The sequence below is a fragment of the Diabrotica undecimpunctata genome, chromosome 9 (assembly GCF_040954645.1).
Source record: "Diabrotica undecimpunctata isolate CICGRU chromosome 9, icDiaUnde3, whole genome shotgun sequence".
In the NCBI taxonomy this organism is placed as follows: Eukaryota; Metazoa; Arthropoda; class Insecta; order Coleoptera; family Chrysomelidae; genus Diabrotica; species Diabrotica undecimpunctata.
The window spans coordinates 12,764,888-12,782,517 of record NC_092811.1 but is presented as its reverse complement, the minus strand read 5'-3'; the positions used below and the strand labels follow the sequence as shown (position 1 = coordinate 12,782,517).

General features: G+C 32.2%; 1 protein-coding gene across 1 annotated transcript in view; it reads right to left on the bottom strand.

Moving 5' to 3' along the window:
• Positions 1-1,509: 1,509 nt before the first annotated feature.
• Positions 1,510-17,630, bottom strand: part of m-cup (ankyrin repeat protein mann-cup) — a 39,278-nt gene continuing 23,157 nt past the window's right edge. The window contains exons 3-8 of the mRNA XM_072542755.1: positions 15,371-15,630; positions 8,988-9,162; positions 7,898-8,154; positions 3,988-4,253; positions 3,525-3,650; positions 1,510-2,195 (exon numbers count right to left, since the gene is read on the bottom strand). Coding sequence (XP_072398856.1) covers positions 1,962-2,195; positions 3,525-3,650; positions 3,988-4,253; positions 7,898-8,154; positions 8,988-9,162; positions 15,371-15,630 — 1,318 coding nt within the window. The 3' untranslated portion in view covers positions 1,510-1,961. The remainder of the gene's footprint in view (positions 2,196-3,524; positions 3,651-3,987; positions 4,254-7,897; positions 8,155-8,987; positions 9,163-15,370; positions 15,631-17,630) is intronic.

Genomic DNA, 17,630 nt, shown 5'->3' with positions numbered 1-17,630 from the left:
CACAAAAATCTAGTAATATATGTAGTAACAAAAGAGTTTTCAAATGATGCATCATTTGCCCTATGATTGCCATTTAAAATTATCTTGAAAAATGGCATCTGTGTCAACAACTAACAGAAGTCTTATCATTTATCCAAAAATTTATTAAATCAAATCTTAAAGCTTTAGGAAAATCGGCGCAGGGGGGATCAGACTATATGTTCAGTTCCTAGAATTCCCCGAAATCGGACAGCAATTTTTTAAAACCAACCACTTTATACATTAGTGTGACAGTTTTGTGGTAGGATTGCTTTCATTCACAATAAATTTATTAATTAGATTACTTGCCTTATGGAATCGGCTTTAAATCTCGGCATCCAGTAAGCCAGCTTACTGATACTGATATTCGTAGTGGATCTGGTCTCTTAAAAATAATCCGAAACGGCCGTCTACATTGGAAAGCAGTTGCAGTCCTTTTTGTCGTGCAAATATGGAAGATGCAGAACAGATCTGTCATCTTGTCAACATTTTACACGTATAGGTACAAAAAACCAAATGTATAGAAGAATAATATTGGAATTCACAATACATGAGCTCAAAACTATAACAAAATAAAAATCAAATGATCGCATTAATGCAAGTTGTGAAGTAGCCACGTTAAAACCCAGACCTGAATCCCATAGAGGACCTGTGGAACTATTAAATGAGTAGTTAGATGGTGCTCCTTGTGCCTAAAAATTTTTTATCAAAAAATCGATACGGATTTATAAATATGACAAAAATGAGAAAATCGTCGTTGAACACGTGATTTTTTTGTAAAAAAATAAATTTTCAAACAAAAAGTTCCGAGAGACACATAAAAATTTTAATTATCTCTGATGGATCATTTGGTACTCCCAGGGGTATAAATGACGAAGATGTGGTTGAGCTAGTCTAAAGGTTTATGGTGTAAATTTAAGAGCTGTTTACTAGAATTTAAAGTACAAAGACATTAGAATGATTGAGATGAATAGAAAAGACAAATGCAGAAGGAAGAGAAAGACAGCAGCAACGGATGAAGCTTTTTTAATAAAGAAAAACAACCAAAGAACTTCATCAAGACTTATCGTACAGTAGCTAGTTATCGTTCATGACAGTTCATAAAAGAGGCCCTACAGAGGAAAAAAAACAGTTATGGACAGCCTTTTGGACCGATTAGGCAAAAATATCTCACTTGGACTGTTCAAAATTGGATAAAAGTGTTGTTCTCACATGAGAGCAATTTTTTTGTAAACAGTTAAACCTTCATCTAAAATATGTTGTGTAGTTGCTCTTCTTAGAGACGTACCAGACCCATTATGCACGATGAACTCTCAGAATCGCTGTAATATTGATTGGAAATTGAACTAAGAAAAGTTAATACCAACGGTCAAACAGTTTTTCAACAAGCTTTGGCTCCAATATCAATTTTGATGAAATATGTCAAGATCAAACATATTAGATGTCTTGATTGGCCATGAAAGTCACCGGTTTTTACCCCCTATCAAATAGGTGAATTGTTATAAACGATAGACTTCATAAAATGGACAATAAGAACAAACGTGATTGATGCGGGCATCCAAGTGGTAAAAACCTGTAAAAATTCTCGAGTTAAAACCAAAACGTACCAAGAAATTATAAAAGCCAACAGTTTGTTGTATAGTATAAAGTCTTAACAAGTATAAAGTTGTATTTCTACTCTTTTTTATCCTCTATAACAACTAATAAATGTTACCTAGTTAAAATTATCTGTTTAGTTCATATTAATTCACACAATACTGTAGTAAAATAGTTAAATAAGAAGTGCATTAGATAGTTTAATGTATTTTTCCCCTCGCAATTTACCAGAAGATCTGTGGCTAGATTCCGAATATACTCACCGGTTAATACAATCTAAATATCACAAAAAAGATTCACCGGTATTTAGTAGCAAAAAGCAAAATATAAATTATCAACACAACAATCTACGGTTCGTGCAACTTTACGAAATGTTCCAGCGTCTTTGGTATTTGATCTGTATAGGGGATTTTGTTCTTGCAAATGACCGTCGCGCAAACACATTTTAGAGATAAATACTGTAACAAATTGAGGTTGCTCTTTTGGTCGGGTTTGAGACATTCGATGGCTTCTATAGGTGCTTTGCCTTCGAGATTTGGTATGTCTATGTGGGCGCCGTACTGGAGCAGCAGTTTGACTATCTGAAATTAAAAAATTAAATCAAATCATATATTCTATTATAGACGGTATACAGAGTAGGTCGATGAAAACATTCCACCGTGAAGATTTTAATCGAATCGAAATTTATTTCAAAGGGGTTAGATACATTTTAAGGATACAGGATAAATGACTTCGTTTTCATAGTTAATAAGCTATGTGTGGTACATCATTAGAGAGGAACTTCGATTAAGTAATTTTTTCTTCAATACCATGAGATTTGCTGATGACACGGTAATTATGGCTGAGAGTATAGAAGAACTACAAACTTTACTAGATGCAATAAATAGTGAATGCATTCAAATGGGACTTGACATCAACACAGATAAGACCAAATTTATGATAGTATCAAAGAGTCTAATAAATAATGAACAACTAACTCTTGGTAGACAGCAAATAGAGAGAGTGACAAAATATAAATATCTGGGAGCTTACATCAACACAGAATTAGACCAAGAGATCAGGGTACGAATAGAAATGGCAAGGGCAGCGTTCTTAAAATTCAAGCAATTGTTCTGTGACAAAAATCAGAATACTGCGCTGAGACTGAGGTTTGTTGAATGTTACGTCTGGTCGCAACTATTGTACGGGGTAGAAACATGGACATTAAAAGCGCAAATAGTTAAGAATCTTGAAGCCTTTGAACTTTGGATATACAGGAGAATGTTGAAAATTCCATGGACTGCCGGGGTCACCAATGAGGAAGTGCTGAGAAGGATGGGTCGAGACAAAAAATTGTTGAGAACGATAAAAGTACGCAAGACTACATACCTTGGACACATACTGAGAAATAATAAATATAGTCTTCTGCAGGTCATCATGCAGGGTAGAACAGGTAGAAAGAGGAAGTCATGGCTGCGAAATATTCGAGACTGGTCAAACATGACTGTAGACGAATTATTCCACGTTGCAAAAGACAGAGAAACTTTTAAAAATGTGGTCGCCAACCTCCGTTAATGGGGACGGCATAGGAAGAAGAAGAAGTTTGAAATAATGTCAAGAATTTGCTTCACGTTTTCAAAATTTGTATTCCATATTAATTTTATCTACATAAAATTCCATAATCAAATTTTTAGGGCTATTTCCTATTGGCTGTAAGAATTGCACCAAGGTCGAGTGATTATTAAGAAGACTGTAATGAAAATACAGTTTCATTGGCTAAAGCATCACCTTATAATAGATTTATCAGAACCTTGGCTCACTGATTGACTCAGATTTATACAATACGCAAAAAATTGTACCCAAAAAAATCATTGGACATTAATAAAATGTAAGGTTATGTTAGGTTAGGTTAGATTAACTTTTAAACTTACCTGCTCTGAGTAGTTATAAGTGAGCGTGCTGATGTGCAAAGGCGTTTGTCCTTGTTCATTTCTTTCGTTGACAGGTGCTCCACATTGTAACAAAAATTGAACTACACTGGCTTTAGGGAATATCATCTGAAAATACAACAAATATGTACTTGTAACAAATATTCTTGTCTAATGCGGCTGGTATAAAAATCTAGTCTAATAGAATCGTCCAGAATAATCTCTAATAAAAAGGAAATATTATGTAAATCAAATACAACTACTTAAGGAGCTCTTCGAAGACAAGTCTGAGTTGAGCCGCGAAGGTTAAATAGGCCTCAGCAAATATTACAGTGTTGCCACTACAAGAAATATGTCCAAAGAAACTGGACTTAAAAGGTCGACCATTAGGTGACAAGGCGATAGTAAGACAGACTACATTAGCGAAATAAATAAAATAGAATATCGATTAAAAAATATTACTTACAATAGGTTCTTCGTTCATAAAATAGTTAGATCTGATCGTATTCAATTTTGAAACGCACATATGCAATATCGTATCTCCTAACTGTACACATCTGATGTTTTTCCTCAAAAAATCCGATATAGCTTTCTTCACAATCGCAACTTCATCGTCAGTGGACATGGTTTCTACCATCAGATAGATTAGATGGGCGATACATTTCAACATTTTGTCAAAGAAATCCACTTGTCGCTTGTAAACGGGTCGTATGTTTAACAGTTGTCTAATTTCTGAAAATAAAACACTAATTAAAGAATGAACACTAGTAATGGGTTAACTACAAAGCTACTACAGCATGACAAAGTTTTGTCTGTTGTGGGCTTGGTATATGAATGCGATTCCTTCAGTTCTGCTACAGTCTCTTATATTCCTGAGCCACGATTTCTTCATTCTTCTTATACCACATTTTCCATAGGTAACTGGATGGCGTTAAGGGTTCTTTTGTCTACTCGAGGGTACTAAATGAAGAAATTTGGACAGTAGGGATTGAAGAAGTAAGTACTGAATGGTTAGAGGTTTTTATAGGACCAGAGTGTGGAGCTAGGAGGGTTTTTGTTAACTAAAGGATTGGAAAGTTGGTTAAAATGAATAATTTTACGCGGTAGTGGGTGAATAAGTAAATATTGAATGACTACAGGATTCTAGAGGGAAAGAGGATGGCGATAAAGGATTTTTTGTCTACTGGATGCTCGGAAAGTTTAATTAAATTAAAAAATTTTGGGCAGTAATTCCTGATGAAGGAAATACTGAACGATAGAGGTTTCTACAGGGCTAGAGGATGGGGTTAAGTGGTTTTTAGTAATTGGAGGATTAAAAAGTTGGCCAAACCAAAGAATTTTTAGTGGTAGCAGGTGATGACGTAAATAATAAACTACTAGAGGCTACTAGTTAGCCAAAATAAAGAATTTTGGATGGTAGGAGTTGAAGAAGTAAATACTGAACTACTAGAAGCTTCTAGAAAACCAGAAGACGCCCTTAAAGCGGTTTTTGATTCTCGGGGGCGGGTAAGTTAGCCATAATAAGGAATTTTGGATGGTAATGAGTAAAGAAGTAAATAATGAATGACTGCAAGGTTTTATAAAGCCAGGTAATGAATGTTGGGTATTAGTGAGTGATGGAGAAAATATTGAACGACTACAGGCTTGTAGAAAGCGGAGGTTATTGTTCAAGAAACTTTTACCAACAAGAGAGTCAAAGAATTTGTTCAAAATGAATAATTTTGGGATAAAAGGAATGACAAACTTTTAAAAATTGTTAAAGGGATTTTTGTGAACTAGAGAGTTAACAAAGGGTTGTAGAATTGGTAAAAGTGAGGAATTTTGTACGGCAGTGAGTATAGGAGTAAATAAATACATGACTGGAAGCATCTACAAAGCAAAAGGATGTACTTAAAGTGGTTTGACAATTGGAGCATCAAAGACTTGGCCAAAATGAAAAATTTTGGATAGTAGTGGTTATTATAGAGTAGCAAATAATCAAGCAGACCGTATCATGGAGTTCCTACGGATAAAATCAAGGATTTTTGTCAACTACAGTATCGAAACGTTGCTCAAATCAAGAATATTGAGTGGTGAGGAGTAAATAATGCATGAGTGGTGGTTTTAAAAAGCTAGATAATGACATTTGTGGTTGTCGGAGAGAGAGTAGGAGAGTTGCCCAGAATAAAGAATATCGGGCGATAGAGGCTTCTCGAAGGTCAGAGGATGCCGTCAAATACCTTTTTGGCAACGGCTAAACATGTAAATCATTAATGATCGGAAGTTTCTAGAAGGTCAAAATTTTACATTTTGTCAAATGGATGATCGAATACTTGGCCAACTGAAGAATTTAGTTTAAAACAAAACTTGGTCAGAAAAATACTTCCTGGTGTCAAAGGCCCCTCGAAACTCTAATTCGTCCTTGTTTATGTGTACTGTTTCTTTATTTTACTTTAATTTCAATAAAACTCAATAAAATTCAATAATATTCAGTAAAATTTAATAAAATTCAATGAAATTTACAAAAATCAAATAAAGGATTAAATAAAATTCATTAAAACTCAATAAAATTTAATTAAACTCAATAGAATTAAATTAAATTCAATAAAATTAAATTAAATTCAATAAAATTAAACAAAATTACATAAATACAATTAAATAAAATTAAACAAAAATAAATAAAATTGAATAATATATAAAGTAAAATTCAATAGAATTCAAAGAAATTAAAGAAAATTAAATAGGATTAAATTAAACTAAGTTAAATTCATTAAAACTCAATAAAATTTAATAAAACTCAATAGAATTAAATTAAATTCAATAAAATTAAATAGTATACAGTAAAATTCACTAAAATTCATTCACCAAAATTAACGAAAATCAAATAGGATTAAATAAAATTAAATAACACTCAATAAAATTAAATTAAATTCAATAAAATTAAACAAAATTACATAAATACAATTAAATAAAATTAAACAAAAATAAATAAAATTGAATAATATAAAGTAAAATTCAATAGAATTCAAAGAAATTAAAGAAAATCAAATAGGATTAAATGAAACTAAGTAAAATTCATTAAAACTCAATAAAATTTAATAAAACTCAATAGAATTAAATTAAATTCGATAAAATTAAATTTTCATTAAATTAAATTCAATAAAACTCAATAAATTTAAATAATATACGGTAAAATTCACTAAAATTCATTCACCAAAATTAACGAAAATCAAATAGGATTAAATAGAATTAAATAACACTCAATAAAATTAAATTAAATTCAATAAAATTAAACAAAATTACATAAATACAATTAAATAAAATTAAACAAAAATAAATAAAATTGAATAATATAAAGTAAAATTCAATAGAATTCAAAGAAATTAAAGAAAATCAAATAGGATTAAATTAAACTAAGTAAAATTCATTAAAACTCAATAAAATTTAATAAAACTCAATAGAATTAAATTAAATTCAATAAAATTAAATTAAATTCAATAAAATTAAATTTTCATTAAATTAAACTCAATAAAACTCAATAAAATTAAATAGTATACAGTAAAATTCACTAAAATTCATTCACCAAAATTAACGAAAATCAAATAGGATTAAATAGAATTAAATAACACTCAATAAAATTAAATAAAAATTCTATAAAATTAAGCAAAATTACATAAATACAATTAAATAAAATTAAACAAAAATAAATAAAATTGAATAATATAAAGTAAAATTCAATAGAATTCAAAGAAATTAAAGAAAATCAAATAGGATTAAATTAAACTAAGTAAAATTCATTAAAACTCCATATAAATTAAATTCAATAAAATTAATTTAAATTAAATAAAACTAAACGAAATTAAATAAAATTAAATCAAATTAAACAAAATTAATTAAAATTCAATGAAATTAACAAAAATCAAATAGGTTTAAATAAAATTCATTAAAACTCAATAAAATTCAATGAAATTAACGAAAATCAAATACGGTTAAATAAAATTACTCAATAAAATTAAACAAAATTAAATAAAATTAAATCAGTTTAAACCAAATAAAATAAAATTCAATAAAACTCAATAAAATTAAATAAAATTCAATACAATTAAACAAAATTAAACAAAATTAAATTAAATTAAATATAATGTAAATGAGTAAAAACAAATTTTGAAAATTACTAAAACCATTAAACAAATTTTTAAAGAAATAATAAACTTAAATGTGTGGTGTTATTATAAAAAAATATTAACAATTCAGTAATAAACAGACATACAATTTCATGAACCCACATATAGTAATAACGCGCTATAAGAAGTATTCAGTTCTGTCGGCACTCCCCAAGTGCCACGAGCCGTTTTGTTTATATTATTGTGTAGACTAACAACAAATAATAGACTTACCGATGATGTTGTGTGTCAGAAGATGAAACACTGACATAATATCATAAAATCTGTGATGTCTGCCTTTATCGTCTCCATGTTTGACAGATTTAGTGTGATAGTCCATCATTAGTCTCACTAAAGCTTGCGCGGCAAAACAAGTATCCGTGTACAGGACAGTATCCTTTTCTATCCGAATTTGTAACGCCCTTCGCCAAATATCTATGCATCGCTGATAGCGCAATACGTCCGCGTACGAAGCACCTCGATACATTAACCTGAAAATAATCGAATTTAAATCAAAGTAATGTAAATAACCAATAACCATGGACTATAAAAAATGATAGTGAAGATATAATCGACATCTTGAAACCAAAAATACACCAGGCTGAACATCAATTCTTGTTTATTTCCAATAAGGGAGTTAAGCTCGATTCATACATATCCGTGCCGTGTCCTTTCCGTGTCAGTGCCGAGTCCTGGTATTTTTAATGTTATATTTACATACAACCGCGTTGTGGCAGTGTTCGTACCGGGCTAAATAAGAGAAGAAAACGTTATTACGTATTTCTGTGTAAAAGATAGTTGAAAATATGGCAGCTTGGATAAAAAATCTCACCGTGTTGGCATTATTATTTGATGAAAAGCAAGAGCAAGAGCAGAAAAGGCGGAAACAAAGAAGATGGAGTGTGCATCCTATGTGGAAAAAGAGACAAACCGAAGGAGAATTCAAAATATACAGAGAATTATTGGACGATGAATCAAAATTTCACGAATATTTTAAAATGTCGCAGTACCTACTCTTTTTTCTTTAATACATATAAAACCCATAACATCTCCTACCTATCTGTTTACCAGCACTGGTGTTCAAAAAACAATAAAATCGTCCGTTCGGTCCGTGTCATTTCCGTGCATCGCCAGTGCCGAAAACAAAAATATCGTTTGGGATTAATTTCAGGCCGGGCACGGACGGCCCCGTCCGGAAAACGCCAATGTACTGTCATATCATGAACTGTCATAATACGGAATATGTATAAATAGACCTTAAAGCTCGACAAACCGACACCGGGCACGTTGACTGAAAACATAAAATTTTTTATTGTACACTTACCTGAATATGGTATCTTTGTGATATGTTCCTAGGATTCGTTCGGCAATAATTAAACTCTGTATTCGCATGGAATCCTCGTCTGAAGTAATATTTTCTAATTCTTCGAACGTTTCGAACTCTTTTTGGTACCTATACCCTTCTTGAGATTCCATTACCGGTTGTTTTGGGAACAAATCTGCAAAATTCATAAATAAAATACATATTTGTTAATTTTTTAGGGGTTTTATTTGGGTTGTAAAATCGGCGAAAATTTTCACAGAAAACCGACATACCTACTCCAAATTTTTAATATTGTTTGGTCACAAAAATCATTTCCAAAAATCTGGAAAAATGCCATTGTTAAACTGGAAAAGTCATATCCAGCAGTTAGTTCTTTTATGTCGAAATGGCCTTAACTTGTTAAAGTACCTAGCTCACAAAACTTGGGGTGCCGATGGTAAAACACTAATCATGTTATAGAGATCGTTAATTTGTTCCAAAATTGATTACGGATGTGTTGCATATGCAAATCCAATAATTAACATTTTAGACATATCCATGGCTAACGACTCCTTGAAGTTCAATCTCCCATATTCCCGCAGAATTTATCATGCAATGAACCAACTTAACTGGAAGCATTTTCCACCCTTATATCAATAAAAAAAACACATCTTCATCTTCATCTTGGATTATAAAAACTCCAATAGTCAATTGCAGTGTATCACAATTCCAAAAATATAGCACCAACTCTAATCTTATCATACAACTTTTCAGAGATCTAATGAACTCCCATTCTGATTACACAGTTTACTATACAGACGCGTCTAAAACTGAAAATGGAGTCTACGTGGCAATAATTAACACCACAGAGATTCTCAAAAATAGAATTCCAGATACTGCAACTATATTAACAGGAGAACTGTATGCAATTTACCAAGCGATACTACACGCAAAGTCAAATAAAATGAACAAAATATTAATCTTGACAGATTCTATGTCATCTCTACAAATAATCAGGAAAATATACACGCAACATCTATTGGCTTTACTAATAAAAGAAGAACTAAATAAATTGCATACTAAAGATAGGTGGATAAAGATAAAGTAAGTGGAAGGAAAAGGCTGAAGTATTTTTCCCATTCTGGAGCTTTCTAAAACTCTGGAGAGATTAGGAAATTCCGAAAGGTCTTAATCTCGATGAAGGAAAAATCCGAATCTGCACCTCTACGTGGTAGAAGGTGGTCAACATCAATGTTGATGGCTAACGCAGATAGGGACCGAGTGATTGCCGGTATAAGCAATCCCCTGCTTACCGACCAACGGCTTCGGGCGGATGAGTCAGTAGGTAGTAGGACAATCTTTTGTCCTGGAGCTGAGAAATCGACTCCAAAGGCGGAAGAACCAATAAATTGATCAACGGCAGAAGGCAAGGGGAAACCACTGCATTAACGGTTTAACACAACATCCCTAGTCATTCATTATGGCAAATACGCAAAAAAGTCAAACCGTTACTGATCATGGAATCCGGAAACCAAGATCCGACAGGGAAGGAAAAGATCTTGTAAAAGACGAAGCCTTCCAGGTCGATAGCAAGCAAAATTCTCATTTCTTCTTCTTCTTGTGGTGCCTATCCGTTACGGATGTTGGCTACTAGCATGACAATTCTAACTTTATTGACCGCAGCTCGAAATAGTCCTGAAGTGGTCAAGGAAAACCATTTTCGTAAGTTCTGGAGCCAAGATATTCTTCTTCTTCCTGGTCCCCTCTTTCCGTAGACCTTTCCCTGTAATATAAGTTGCAGCAGGTTATATCTATGATCGTTTCGCATTATATGTCCAAGATATTCTAGCTTGCGTTGTTTCACTGTGGATATAATTTCACATGTTTTATCCATCCGACGTAGAACCTCAATGTTTGTTATTCGGTCCACCCAGGAGATCCTCAGTATCCGTCTATAACACCACATCTCAAACGCCTCGAGTTTTCCCATGGATGCCTCGGTTAGTGTCCATGATTCAACCCCATAGAGCAGCACTGTAAATACGTAGCATCTCAATAAACGGATTTTCGTTTTAAAGGGTAGGTCGTGGCTCTTAAATATCCTCGTTAAATTAAAATCCTCGTTTAGATAATAAAATTCCACGTCTAAGAATACACAAGGGTTGCGTGCTGTCCCCATTGTTATTCAATCTGTACAGCGAAGCTATTTTTAAGGAAGCAATATCGAAGGAACAACAACAAAGCACTGCTACGCTTAGTAAATATATTACGTCAAGTCTGTATAAAATATGGAATACAAATGAACGTTAAGAAAACCAAGTACATGATTATTTCTAAGCAACATACAGTAGGAAGGTTAGATACGAGGGAAAACAAGTAGAAAGAGTGAATAACTACAAATATCTGGGAACCTGGGTAAATGAAAACAATGACCAAGGTAGAGAAATCAGGACATGCATTGACATTGCAAGACAAGCATTTATAAAAATAAAAACAATGTTTGTTAATCGAGAACTTCCTTTGGAGCTGGGGATAAGAGTCTGAAGATGCTACGTGTTCTCGACTTGTTGTATGGAATAGAAAGCTCGACACTAAAAGTGGATAATATAAAGAAGTTGGAATCATTGAAATGTGGTCGTATAGAAGGATTTTGAAAATACCATGGACCCAACGAGTTACAAATGCAGAAGTGTTAAGAAGGCTACAAACGGATTTCGAGGTCATAAAGCACATCAAAACAAGAAAGTTGGTATATTTAGGCCACATTACCAGAGGTGCGAAATATGAGATATTAAGGCTCATAATGCAAGGTAAAATCAAGGGTAAAAGATCCATAGGAAGACGAAGAATTTCCTGGCTAAGAAACCTAAGAGAGTGGTATAGTTGCAGCTCAGTAGATCTTTTCAGAGCAGTCGCCAATAAGGTACGGATAGCTGTGATGATAGGCAACCTCCAATAGGAGAAGGAACTACAAGAAGAAGTGTTCTGCAGATCTAGTTTTTAATGATCTATATGTTCTGTCGATATAGGAAGCTTCACAATCAGAGCAAGACAATCTGTAAACGTAGTGGATTTATTTTTGTGTCATTTTAAAATGGAAATATACTTTCAGGTTTCACTGATGATGGTCCTACTGTATCGAAAATGTTTTGGTATAATTGTAATCCTTTTGGATAAATTTGAATTATTTTTTAATAAAATAATATACCATTATACACCACAAGTTTTTACTTCTTTGTAAGTTTTTTTTACAATAATATATATTACCAATTGATGGTTGAATTAGCTATAAAATATGTTTTGTTTACATTTTTTGGCATTAGATTCAAAATTCTGTTAATAAATATGTCTTTTTTTGTAAAATAATTACATTTCCCATTGATTTTTGATTATATTTAAAAGAATTAAAATAAAAATTAATGTAAAAAATACGTCTCATACGCCTACTAGGAAATCTCTAAAATTATCTTGTAACAGAGTTCAAGTGATAAGAAACCCCAGTAAATACTTTTTGAGAAGGACAACAACCTGCATTTTTATTTAGACTGTTAGACTTAAGATTAGAAGTTACGTAATAATGGAGATAATTAATTCGCGGATTGTAAAAAAATATAATTTTGTAAACAATTATTGACGTCACTGATAATTCTTAAAAAAAAAAAAGAAAAACTACATCGGCAGTATTAATCGAGCTTTTCGACAAAAACAGCAAACTAAGAGACATAAACTAAGGACAAATCTGACGTTGTCGAAATTCCTGAAAAATGCTATAGAAGTGAGACTAATAAGGAGTAACGAATACTAAGAAATGAACTTGAAATGAGTCTGCTAATGTAGATACAAAAAACAACATAGTACTTATACAGGGTGTTTCAAAAAAAGGTAACCCCGTCTCTAGGTTAGGTAAAAAACTGAAAAATAATTGGGGTTTGCTTAGTAAAAAATTTTTGTAACGCAATCCGTTTTCAAGGTACAAGGCGTTGAAGAAAAAAAAATTTATGCATTTTTTACGATTTTGCCGAAACTACTGGCAACATTGTAATGAAATTTTATACGAATATGTTTTGAAAGCTGATACATCCCATGAATTTGTTTTTATATCTGATTCTCAGAGAGGGCGCTAGTTACACGGATCGTACTAAGTATTAGTCAATATAACTTTTTTAAGAGTAGAATTATTAATCAAAATTTCAAGTAAACTTAAACATCATTCAATTTTACACGAAAAAGGTACTCCTGGTAAAACTCGATACTGTGTACCGTTTTCGGAATATTTTGATTTGAAAATTATGAAGTAATAATTGATGCTGGTAGTAATGATAAAGTTCTAATAGGTATTAGGTATACCTCTATTTTCTCCAAGTGTGCCATGGAAATCTGACATTTATTGATTATTATGACGATAAATCAACAATAATTAGAGTTTTGAAACCTTGTTATTTGTAAAATCAAATCAAAATGTACTCAAATGTTGAATACACTGACATGTTATTAACCTTACGTTATTACCACGTAAAAAAACATTTAGAGCCGTTGAACGACGTTGTCGAGAAACTGGGAATGTGAGACCAAATAAAATAAATTCTGGTAGACCAAGAACAATTAATAAAGAAAGTAATATTTTAAATTTACTTGATCAAGATCCAACAGTTAGCGTAAGGAATATAGCAAGACAAACAAATACTTCTTCTTCAAGTACTTGGCGGATACTGAAAGAACAGCAATTACATCCTTATCATTACAGACCAAGTCCAAGAGCTCTTGCCAGATGATCTACCGGTTAGAGTGGATTTTTGTGAAACATTGCAACAAAGGACAGCCCACAATCCAAATTTTTTAAAATGCATTCTTTCTTTTTACGGACGAGGCCACCTTTACGCGACAAGGTATGTTTAACTCCCATAATGTACATTACTGGTGTGATGAGAATCCACGAGTCAAAAGGGTATCACATTACCAACACTCATTTAAAGTTAATGTTTGGGCAGCAACTTTAGGTAACAAATTAATAGGTTATCATATTCTACCTGGAAATTTAAATGGTGATGTGTATCTTGATTTTTTAAATAATTCCTTATTCGAGATATTAGAAGATTTAACGCTAAACGAGCGAAGATCTTTATTTTTTATGCACGATGGAGCTCCACCACACTTTGATAGAAGGTGTCGTAATTGGTTGAGTAATCATTTTCCGAATCGATGGACTGGTAGAGGTGCAGAAGCTCCGATTCATTGGCCTCCTCGGTGATGCGATTTTAACCCTTTGGACTACGCAGTTTGGTCGTATATTAAGGAAAAAGTCTATGCTACAGAGGTAAATTCACGCCAAGAATTGGAAGAAAGAATTCAACGTCAATTTAATGACATCATAGCTGATCCCCTACCGTTTAGAAGGTTAATGGAATCTTTAGAAAAAAGAATAGACTTGTGTATTCGCGAAAACTGAGGGCATTTTGAACACTTACTGTAATTGAATTTTATTTTATGTTCTTAGTCATTAATTTAATTTTCTTCTTGTGAGTTTTGTTTAATTACTAACTATTTTATACCAGCATCAATTATTACTTCATAATTTCTTATTTAAAAACCCTTAAAAAATCAACTAACGTGTTTTTTTTTGGGGGACTGGAACGGATTCAAGACATTTCAGTTAATTTCAATGGGGCTCAAAATGGCTTTGACATACGATCAAGATTACGGAACGAATTACACTCGTATGTGGAGGTACCACTTTATTTTCATCTGCTTGCGAAAATGAAATAGAAATGAGCTTTCATAGTTTTTGCCAACAAGTTTTTGGTCTAACGGCCAGTACCCAAATCTAGCGACTTTATAATGATCTTTATTTCCTAAAGAATGTGTTTACAATGAGTTTTTGGTATATTTTACTTTTTTTATAGTATTTTTCTTCATGTTATTGTTTAGTTCGACAATGTAACTCTCTTATTTATACATCTATGATTGAATCATGCTTTAGTTGAAACAATAATGATAGTCCTATGATTTTTAAATCCGGTCCTGATGCACCGCTTGGGGAAAACCGGCAACGTGGTCGGCCGTTTACCCCTAAGAAATACATTGCCTATCTTACCTGCACTGCATTCTAACTGTGGCGTCTACTATAGTGTAATTATTACGTAATTCTTAAACTTTATTTTATACCTGTCACAAATAATCTGACCGTAATCATAAAAACATTCTTAGAAATTGTTAATCCGAAAGTTTACGGCCTATATTGAGGGAGGAAATTCTAGGTAATTTTGTCCAAAATGTTGACAATGACCGCTGGTCGTTTTCTAAGGCTGTCAGTTATTAACAAATTATTTATTATACTATATAAGCTTCAAAAATAATTAGAAATAATAATGGAAAACATACATTCACAAAAAACAGTAGATACTTACTGTACGCTTGTCGGATACGCAACGCGGTTTTCCAATGATGTATAGCTATATCCCACTCGTTATGCTCATCCAAAAACGTCGCTCCCATCAGCTCGTGAGCGTCAACTATTTTTTCGATAGGATAGTTGAATGTCGTAATGAGATGTTTGAAAATTCTCGTAGATCCTTTCAAGCATGCCATTTGTAGAGCATCGTCTCCATATCTTGATTTTGCATTGTAGTCTGCTCCGTATTTTAAGAGCAACTGAGTAGTTTCTAACCTAAAATCGTACACGAAAAATAAAAACTGTGTCAATGCATACAGTAATTTGCATAAAATACAGCAACTACCAAATTACTTACTCTATGTGTAATGTACAGTATGGTCTCTTTTTATTTCATCCAAAAATTTCTATTACGTGATTCTATTATTAAGTGATTGTCGTTAAGTTTTATTTTTCATTAGAAGAGATTTCTGCCATCTGAATATCGTAAGTCTAATTTTTAAGACAATCAATTTCGTTGGAAAAGAAAATTGCAATTTTAGATCGCTTAGGAAAAGGAGAAGGATATACGGCAATTGGAAAACACTTTAATTTAGGCGAATTATCTGTAAGGGATTACGAAGAATGTTGCTATAAGAGAATCTATAATTTCTGGTACAAAATTAAGCGGCAAATTTTCATCTTACTCAAGAGATATATTATTAGAAAGAACAGAAAGAGCCATCGTAATTTGGATTGAGGAACTAATTCAAAGAAGAATTACTGTAAGTGGTTATTTAATCCAGGAAAAAGCTCTTCAGTTTTATGAGTTAATTAAACAGTCAGAGCCACCAACTTCCACTCGCCAAGTTGGTAACAAATTTTCAGCTAGCAAAGGATGACTAATAAGGTTTAAAAAAAGAAATGCATTTCATAATGTCAAGATCACAGGAGAGAGTGCTACAGCAGATAAAGCAAAGATAAAGGAGCAAAAATATTTCCACAGGAGCTAGCGAAAATTATTGAAGATGGGGACTATTGTGCCGATCAAGTATTTAACGCTGATGAAACGGGACTGTATTATCCTGTCTCCTGATGTATTACAGGATGTTGAAACCGCTCTTAATAAATGAATCTCTTAGACCACGTGCTTTAAAAGGCAAAGATTTACTTTACAAGTAAAACAAGAAAAAGCAGTTGATATTAGAAAATTGATAAAAAATCATTATGCTTTAAATTTGAAGAGTATTGAAGAATTAAGCTATTTTAAACACGTTAGAACGAGGCAACTTAGGAAAACTTCCACTTGCAGACGAAGTTCATAAATAATTAGTTTACTTTCAACAGAAATACTAGGAAAATCAACAGGTTCTCCTGTTTTCCTGTTTATCGACACGATATGAATAAATATAAATAGTAGCAAAAACGAATAGAGGTATGGGCCAGTTTTTTTTAAGCTTTTGTATGAATTTCTTTCAGATATTCGAACTAATTTATCATGCAACCTATTTCTTTTAATATCTGGAAACTTTTTTGATTTTGTCTTGGTTTTATGCAATTTTTTTATATTTATTTATAAAAAAATTTTTATAAAAATTGGTACCACTTTTTGAGACGGGGGCTTACATATTGTTATTCAGCGAAAAATTTACATCGAATTTACAGCGAAAGGTGCTCAGTTACCGGACTATTATTTGTGTTTTTTTATATGTAATCATATTTATATTTCGTTGTAAATATTTTTATTCACTTCAACATTGTAAACAAAAAAATAAACGTAAAAACGTTGTTATTCTACAAATTTACAAAATCATATCTGTCTGATTAGAGGTTACAAAAACAATGTAGTGTTTTAACGAACATGAATCACACTTTTAGTAATGATTAAAAATATAGTACGGGTGGATTTTTAACACCTTACCTTTGGTGTACAAGTCCTTGCTTTTATATGAGTATAAGAATTAGACGAAACACTAAAGACAGGCGTACACGGTGTGATTATTTTAAAATGAAATCCGTAAACCGCGATCGGAGCCGAATATTTATACATCATTTATAATCAATTGTAGCATTTTTATCATAAGCGTCTTACACTTATATATTCCAACGAGAGTTTTATTATAAACATTCAAATTTCATCTCAAACATCGAAGAAAAACACTTGACTGTCTCTTCGAGTAAGTATACAAGATTAAATCATTTAATTGCATCGGAAAGTGCCACTCGCCGAATTATAAGCGTTCGTTTAGATTGCTAAATGCCTCTGCTGCTTTCCATCGTTAAAAATGATGAGAGAG